General features: G+C 41.7%; 1 protein-coding gene across 1 annotated transcript in view; it reads right to left on the bottom strand.

Annotated features, from left to right (window-relative positions):
• LEPR (leptin receptor) overlaps nucleotides 1-8,271 on the bottom strand; it is a gene marked incomplete at its 5' end in the record, with an annotated part of 11,787 nt that extends 3,516 nt beyond the window's left edge. Inside the window, 9 exons of the mRNA XM_010084725.1 lie at nucleotides 618-693; nucleotides 1,427-1,529; nucleotides 2,077-2,172; nucleotides 2,728-2,910; nucleotides 3,634-3,850; nucleotides 5,294-5,376; nucleotides 5,465-5,624; nucleotides 5,873-6,021; nucleotides 8,072-8,271. Of these exons, the coding sequence (XP_010083027.1) occupies nucleotides 618-693; nucleotides 1,427-1,529; nucleotides 2,077-2,172; nucleotides 2,728-2,910; nucleotides 3,634-3,850; nucleotides 5,294-5,376; nucleotides 5,465-5,624; nucleotides 5,873-6,021; nucleotides 8,072-8,271 (1,267 nt within the window). The remainder of the gene's footprint in view (nucleotides 1-617; nucleotides 694-1,426; nucleotides 1,530-2,076; nucleotides 2,173-2,727; nucleotides 2,911-3,633; nucleotides 3,851-5,293; nucleotides 5,377-5,464; nucleotides 5,625-5,872; nucleotides 6,022-8,071) is intronic.
• Nucleotides 8,272-9,198: the final 927 nt, after the last annotated feature.

Below are 9,198 nucleotides of genomic sequence, written 5' to 3'. Positions count from 1 at the left end.
ATTAGACTTCAAAGAATGTCCATTCTCTGTTTAAATGAAATTAAATAAAATAAAAGATGAGAAAAGAAACCTTCACTGGGAACGCAAATTAAACACCTGAAGAATCTTCTGCCATTTGATGCTCTTTCTTTTAGAAAGAACAGGCCTGAATTTAGATTATTGTTCTCAGTGATTACACACTCTCAAACTCTGGGACCATGAGAAACTTGCTTCTGCTGGTGCAAACTGGCTACGTCCATGCAAAGGCTCTTATTCGCCATGGCTCCCCATTCACCCGCCAAACGGAGCAGCAGTTTACCCAGCAAGCAATCTGGCCTTTGATACACACACGTGGCGCTCACCGAGGTGCATAAGCATCATACCTACAGGATTCTGCCACTGATTTACCAATTTCCCTGAAATTCCAACACCCTCCACATTCAGAAGAGGTGTTGGTCTCCAGACAGGGGCTTTCTACAGCTGAGAGAAGCACTGGATCGCTCACTCCAGAGGCTCCCAGTTGCTTCCTTCGGGAATTCAGGGAGGGTCTGGTCTAACCAGTGGGTAGAGTTCAGTACTGAGCCAAGGCAGTCAGACCCACTGGGTGGGAGAAGCAGCATCACCAGGGAAATACACACCTTCTGAAAATTAACTCCTTGCGCCCAGGAGCAGTTCTTGGGGTTTGGAACATCTTCCCAAAACAGTTTCTTCATTCTGAAATAACAGAAATATCTGGAGTTGGTACCATTCTCATCTAGTCTGTACTGCTGTCATGCACCTTTGCCATGTCAGAAAAGGAATCTGTGCGATTTTGTTTAGCCAGAACACTATGGCAATGAAACAATCATTTTAGATACTATAGATGGCCAAAATATAGGAAAAAAAAATAAAGAAGTGACATACCAGGTGGTAGTTGTGCAAAATATAAAAGGTGCAGACAGCCTCTGCTGAATATGACCCCAACCCACCTTCCACAAAATTCAGAGGGATTTTTTCAATTGGCTTTTACTTCAGACCTGAGCTTGTGATGACAATTAAAGATGGAACTCAGAGTGCTTTACAAATTCAAAGGACATGACACCACTCATTAACTTGCCCACAAATCACTTTGCATACATAAGGAGTCCGTGGTACAGGCTGAAGGGACAGTTCCCAGTGAAAACGAACAGCACTGATCATCATCTTCCGGCGAGGACACCAGATCCGACAGGGCAACGGCCTGACTTTCACACGGTAACAAGCCTGTGCAGTCAAGACACTTTAATTCGTGGCACTGTATTCCACAGAGGCCGCTGCCTTTCAGTATGTACATCACAGATACAATAAAAACAATTCCTAACTTTCCCAGAAAGACCTTGCCCAGCAGTTCAGCAGACAGGCACTGTCTAAGCTGCATCACCTTCCTCTAAAGCCCTCCTGGGACTTCATGTGACAACAAACAACTCACCTTTGGTGCGAAACCAGCAATCCTCCAAGCAACATAACTGAGCTTGAAATAACTATTGGCAGAACCATGTAGATGCTGGCATTGTTCTCATTTTCATATCCACCTGGAAATAAAAGGAATTCAGATAATAATGGAGTAAAATGATTGGTCTGTGAACAAATAAGTTTGCAATAGAGAAACAACAAACAGTATGAACAACAGCTTAAACACAAAACACCTAGATAAACAGTTTCATTGCACATCAACAAACTTTTACCTTGAGAACAGACAAACAGGAAGGAATTATTTTAAATACTGAGGGGACTCCTCCGTCCCTGTGGGATGGGGCCCACTGCTCCCTTGAGATGGGGAAATAAATCAGAGTGTATGAAATAAGAGGACAGTCCACCATCGGAGAATGAAGAATCACAGGGATCCAGGATCTCAGCTCTGAAGTTAGGTGTATGGGAATTCAGGTCCCTCACTCAATTAATACCACGAAGTTTTCAAAGTAAAGCAACTGCAGTCTAGATCACCGTTTACAGTTATATTACAATTACTTTATTACTGCCATTTTTTTTCTGGTAAGATCCAGACTTTTCCTGCATTTAAAGTTTACTTTTACAAGCTGCTATTTCAAAAACAACATGGAGAAGGATGCTGTAAGTCACCTTTGGTAAACTGATCCGTTGTTCTGGGTTTGCCGACTCCTCCAGCAAACACGGGGTACAGGCTGAACTGGTACTTCTCAATCAGAATAAAGTGATCTGGAAAGAGGAAACCAGACTTTTGAATCAAAACTATTATCCTTCTTTTAAACAATTACCTCCACTGAGGCTCTGGTCACATATCAGAGTTCAGATCAGCCCAGAGAGGGGAATAATGAAAGCTATCTTTCATCTTACATATTTTAATATCAGAAGATTAAAACTATTAATCTCTACTGGATATTCTAGCATTATTCTGTCATGGAATTAACACCTTTATGCAGCTATTGTAAAAAATTCTAAGATTAAAGCCCAAATGCAAATAGAATGTACTTAGCTGGTGTACTTAGTATTCCAGAACTAATCTCATTGGATTGCCCGAAAAATGAACACACTCCTGAGCTTCATTCTTTGTTAACCTGATTATTAATGCACCAGTCAATCCTTTACAGTCAGTCCTCTAATGAGAACCAAGAATTTCGCCACTGGTCCTTACCAGAAAAGCCATCAGGAACAGAAAGGGGGAAAAAAGCAATCTGAGAGCTCAGTCAATGCTACACTTTTCTGCTCCATAACAATTAACATGAGGTATTATATTTTCAAGCACACACTCACCATAAATATAATATTTACTGATATTTGGAGGAACTCGCACCCATTTCATCTCCTCTTCTTTGTTAAGGTTCTTCCATTCAATAACAAAAGACGTGATCACATGGATTTGAGGTGAAAGCGTCCAAATCAAAATCACACAAGTGCTGTTCACTGGGTAGGCGGTAAGCGACTGGACAACATTCACTGGCAGAAGAAAGAGAAAACACCTGAGAACTACACGAGCTCAGAGGTGAGAACAGAGCTGGGTTAGCAGGAGAGCTGTACACTACAAGCTACATGCTTGAAATGCTTTAAAAATTGCATTAAAGCAGGAAAGTTTCAAGAATAGAGAGCAGCAATGTTTCCATGGTATTTGCATATGAATATTACACAATTGGAAGCATTCAAAAGCAGTAGCCTTGATTTTATTAATAAAGCAGAGTACAGCTGAGTCAATGAAGCGGAAGCTTAGGAATTAAAGCCAAACCTCTGAAAACTATGTACTCTGGCAGCCCGTCAGGTGAGCAGCCAGAGAAACAAGACCATATTTCATTTTGGAAACGACAAAGGAATGCTGGGTGTTCCCAAGACAAAGCAGATGAAAGATCAGTTCTACAGTAACATTTTCTTTTTCTTTGATTAATTATGTTATATTCTGTTAGCAAAGGGAAGACAGCCCAGTTAAAGACAACTCTTTTCCCAACCCAAGGATCATTAAGATTTTAATGCAGTGGAAATTTTGCTTTTCAAATAGCTCCATTGGTGAGATACAGACTCTGTTTCCCATATACAGCTGAAGGTATCATCATAAAACATTTTTTATTCTAAAAAAGGGAATTTTATCACAAAGAAGGCTTTGTGCAAAAGCATCACAAGGATTCCTCACATTTTCCACATCGCAAAATGGTTACTAATTAGTGTTCTTACCTGTGCTCATTTGCTGCGAGAGAGTTAAATTAAAATTAATTGAAGAAACTCCAACTGAATTCATGGCTAAAACGGTAACGGTGTGTGTGTGTTCAGTCCACAGAAATGACCAGGTAGTGCCATTATCAACATATTCCGACCACGTGGTGTTTCCTGCTGTCTGGTGCGTTATAACGTATCGGCTCACGCTGCACAATGAGTGATTCTTCATCAGTGGCTGCAGCAAACATTGGCATTAATTAATTTCCCAGTCTTGAATTTCAAAAGCAAATTATATTTAGGCAGAAGGCTCTGTTCCAGTCTTAGGAAAACATGACCCTTTCTATAGACTGGGTACTGTCCTTTTAGCAAAGGCACTGTATCCCATTTAAAGACTTAATTTCTTCCGTCTCTCCCTCCGAGACCTGACACACTATCTTTCCAGCGAAGTGAGGGCAGGGGGGATAAGGAAATACAAACTTTCAGACTCCTGTAGTAACTCACTGGTTTCTGGCAGTATTTTTCAGGATTGAAAAACCAGAACAGATGACTGTTTGCATACTAAACATGGGCAAACAGGAGCAGGCAGGCGCCGATGTAGTTTTTTTCCTCTGTCCTGCATTAACCTTTTAACGCAGCTCTGCCCAGTGTACATGGATTTACAGCGGTGTTTATACAGGCAGCTGTCTGCGAGTCAGTGGCACATCCTGCTCAGAGATTTTGGTCAGCAGAACTTGGCAGCTGAAGATTGCAGCTCATTATAACTTACAGTCTTCGATTCCATGTTATTCTTTTTTCTGAGTATTAGAACAAATTGCATTTTGAGTCTCTGCTTCATAGCATTTGTATAACTAACGCTGAAAGTGTAGGCTGACATGAGCATGTCACACAGCATCGACACCTCAGCTGAGTTAGGACAAGTCACACAGCAGGTCTGCTCTCTGCAAAGAAGCTTGCAGCCTGCTCAGAAATCTGAGGACTCTCCTAAATAGTGAGGACTACACTGGGATGTTCCACGCGGCTGCAATGCAGCCCCACGTGCAGTTCAGCGTGGCTGTGGTGCGTGAGACTGGATCTGTGCAAGAACAATTTGACCAGGACCTCAGATGGGTCCACAGTACAAGGATCAGCTCACTTCAGAAGGCTGGCCTGGGAGCTTCCCACGCCTGCAAACACGCCTGCTGCCAGGGCACGTCTGTGCCGAGCCTCACCTGCCTCGCAACCATCTGGAGCAACCCCACAGCACTGGGAAAGTTTTTGTCCTACTACATTGCTATAAGCTTGGTAATGATTAGGGTAGAAAAACAACTTGACATGTGCCAGCTAGCTGCAGGAAAGATTAAAGAGAATAAAACAGAAAGGGAGGGGGGAGGAAGTGACAGCAACAGAAGGGGAGTAAAGTGCAAGGCAGGCTGACTGAGCAAAGGCAAAACCATCTCCCGTTGTACCACAGTATTACAACCAATATTCACCAGCAGCCTCCACTTGCCTCTAGCATCAGCCAAGCAAGAGGCAGTGACACAGAAGTCCCATCCCAAGAGCCTTCCACACCAAGTCCCAGAAACAGTGACCACCCAAGTTTGCCTCCCAGGGAATCCTGTGCTTATCATACCACTTTTTTTGGTGATTCTACCAACGGTTTTTGGATCAGTGTGAAAGACCAAAATGTAATTGTTCTCACCTTCCACAGGAGCGTAACATTCTTCTGCCTCCTTGACGGATCTTCAATAATAGTTCTCCAAAATTCAGGGCCGTGTAAGGGAGCTGCAAGATTACATGGTTTTGAAAGAAGTGTCACACCTCAGTCTGAAATTGGGCAGAGCAGCAGAGTGGAGTCTGAAAGCACCTATACCTCTGATATCTTTTACAAGCGTATAGGCTGATCTGCTCCAGTTGCTCCAGGAACCTGAGCCATCCAGTTCTCTGCACCGGATCTGAACAATGTACTCAACGCAAAGCTTGTGAACTTTTATCACAGCTGATCTTGTTGGTGCATTTGAAACTTCATACATCTGTAACAGAAGTCAAAACATTAAAAATAAGAACAAAAGGCTGTTTAAGCATCTGTTATAATCAAAACTCCTGAAAATGAATCCGATGAGAAAGTGGCCTCATCGGTAATATTCCTTTGCTAGATAACGGAAATGTTTATAACCGTGATTCATTGCATGCCAGGAATTCCACAAAAACCAGCTAAGACACTAGATGACAACACTGCAGAAATTCATGCTCCAATCTAGATCAAAAAAAGACAGTGTACCTCCCATGTAATTTCTTCCCTGTTCACAGCATACCGAATTTGAAATTTAAGATCATTGATTGCAAATATTGGGTTTGTCCAGCTCACATTCAGCAGCCCAACATTCCTGGTGATTTCTGCTTTAACGTTGGAGGGAGGAAGTGGCTTCACTAGAAAATTGAAAGAAAAAAAAAAAAGACTATAATGTCTGCACTGACATTTCTCATTACATCCAGCCATCATGGTTTGCTTTCTTCTGTCCTGAGGGTGGCAGGTAAAACATTTTGGCCTCTGCTATTCCAAGTAAAGCTGGACTACAATGCAAACATATCAATTCACAAATCCAGGCTGTCTGGCTGCTTCACTGCAGACAAAAGCATCGCAGACTGAGAAAGGCAGTGTTTGTCTAACGGGAAATTCCTTCCAATTTTCACCCAAACTAAAATCACCAAAGAAAATATTAAGTTGAAATAAAAAAAAAAATCAATGTTTCTTACAGAATAAACATTTTATTAAAAAAAAAAATCCATGGGCAAGCTTCAGTATGTTTCATTTTAATTTAAACCACAATAGCTTATATTGGTGCTAGCACCTGGTACCCCTGGTACAAACAGCACAAGATACAGCCGGGCACCAACGGGGTGCACCCCTGTGGACAGCAGCAGCACACATGGCCCAGGAAGGCAGCTCCTATAAAGGACAGTGACAGACTTTATGCAATGATCAATGGAAATATTACATTCATTTTTTATTTCACTAATAGGAAAAGCCACCAAAATTGAGCTTCTCCAGCACACTGAACACAAATATCACAAAGCCCTGGTCTGTGAATCAAGCAAAGTTAGAATGAACTTGTTTTGGTGAGTGAGAAGAAAGCAACAACAAAAAAAAATTAAGTTTTAAATTTTGGGTGGTGCTAGAATGAGTCTGTTTTGGTTGACTATGCTACAGAGTACATCTCATCCAGTGTAGGTCAATTCTGTTCTTCGCTTTTTATTTATGGGATAAACCCAACTTCTGAAGTTGTGCTAGAATTCCTCACTGGGCAGCATCCTATAAAGCCACTACCAAAAGGGCACAGCCAGCCGAGAGCACCGACATGCTTGACACAGACAGCCACCACAGCTGCCATGCTGACTAGGTGCCAGGTCCTTTTGGCACAGTTTTTTAAGCAGCACAAGTGCAGGATCTCCACCTGCCATCCCTCACACCGCCCTCCTTTCTGATGCCCAAAGCTCCCACTAGTTCTCTCATAATCTGTGAACTTGCTTGTCAAAAAGGCACAGACAGCCCTCTTTGAACTAGGCAGGAGCAACCTGGAAAACCACAAGGCCACCAAGTTAATAGTAATAAAAGTAATAATAATTCCCACACCTCGCTTAGCTATAACGCACTGAACTTTGCCTTTCCTTCCTGTGACATTCATTTTTGCTCACTCTATTTAAACTTTGAAATGCAAAGGATAGTTTGGTTTAATTTATGTCCTCTGGATGCATGTGTCCCCACACACACCCCAGATGTGTTTTATTATTCTGCGTTATTTCATGCAGCACTTCTGCGGTCTAGCTGCCATGTTTTCTCTCTACATATGTTCACATTTGTGTCCAAAAAACACTCAGCCCAATGAACGCTCTGAGTCATAGACTAGATAATAAGATGTGCTTTGCACATTTTGCCGTGTTTGAAAACACTCAAACACTGTTCTTGCCTCTTGCTTTTATTAAAATGTAAGTGCTCTATGTGTCACAAAAGAAATTTTGCAAAAAGCACGCAAGAGCATGGACAGTCCCTAGGACTTTAAACAAATATATAACTGTGTAAGTAATACATACAGTGCTGCACTGTATCAAACTATAAACCTAACAACGAAAAAAGTTAGATAACCAAAAACCTTAAAAATGAGGCTGCCTTTTTCAGAATAATACTTGCATTTTCTCTAGATGTCTTTGCAACACACCCAAGAGACTAAACACGCAAAACTGTTTCATATTATAGGTATTAGCTGCAGTTACAATCTGCTCCTGTGCCAAGCAAAATGTATGGAAATAACATTTAATCCAATATCTTTTAGAAGACAATATGAAAGCTCTGATGTTTTTTTATGTTCTTTCCACCATCTTGTTTATTGAAAATGCTGTGAAGAAGTACTTTACCTATACCATATACGGAATGAAATCCAAGGTCACAAGTGAAGAAAGACGTGCACAAATCTCGACCTACCCACATCTGCTGGAATGACACAAGTTGGTGAGGATTCAAGAGTTCCTAGTACGTGCTTAAACTCTATCCACATGGTATATCCAGATAGAAGAAAAATAGGCTGAAATGTGCACTCGTAAGAGTGATTCTTCTGTAAATGGCATTCTTTCACCTCTGATTTTGGAGAAGTACTTGGAAAGTCAGAACAATAAATTCTGCTCCTTAAAAGAGAAAAAAAAACCCATTTGGTTAATACATTGCTACTATAAGCTGCTCATGGCATCAGTAAAATAGAACTCTGAAGCAAATTAAAACAAATGGTGTCACTGGAACCATCTGGGGTTTTTTGATGATTATTTGGACACATCTTGAACTTGAATCTGTACTAAACAGACAAATAACACTGCAGTGTTACTCCTCAAAGCTTTGGCTCGCAGCCTGAAAAAACAGGACATGAAGGCTCTCCCCCATCCAAAATCTTTTGATAAGAGACTAACAGCAGGAAGAAACAGGTACGACAAGAGCAGGTATCCCCAAATACTCATAAATCATGTTACTTAAGTGATATCTACTAGCAATAAACAAAGCAAGGCAGATCTCCAGCCAAGAATTTACTCCAGCCGGGAATATGACTTTCAAAATACCAGCTGGCATCCAGGGCAAAGCTGCCACAGGGACCAGAGATGTACAGTGAAGCCACCAGGAGATGGAAATACCACAAAAATATCAGTTCTGGAGGGTGGTATTAAAATCCCATGTACAGTCAGTATCATGTCTGGCAACAAAAGAGAGGAGACCTGGACTCTGGGTGAAACAGCACTGGACATCTTATCAGTGACGGAAAGGAAAAGTTTTCCAGTTTCTCCTAATTTCTCCTATTGTGGAGACTTGTGGTGAGAGTGGCCAGATAGGGTGTTGGTTATTCAGCTGAATCACAAAAGTTACACTCAGCTGAATCTCTCCTCTTCCTGTCAACATAGCTGATACTGATTACGCTGGTGCCTGTGCTTTGAGGCAGTAGCTTAGCACTCTCTGTTTTTACCGGATGATCATTTCTGTGCTGTTTCTGTTGGCAGCACTGCCTGTAGAGGAAGACAGTGTAACAACCCAACGAAAACAAAACACCAACAGCAAACTATCGCACCGCA

This window comes from Pterocles gutturalis, unplaced genomic scaffold (assembly GCF_000699245.1).
Source record: "Pterocles gutturalis isolate BGI_N339 unplaced genomic scaffold, ASM69924v1 scaffold9990, whole genome shotgun sequence".
Classification (NCBI taxonomy): domain Eukaryota; kingdom Metazoa; phylum Chordata; class Aves; order Pterocliformes; family Pteroclidae; genus Pterocles; species Pterocles gutturalis.
Note: the sequence above shows the minus strand (reverse complement) of the source record. Positions and strands in the feature narration are given on the sequence as shown.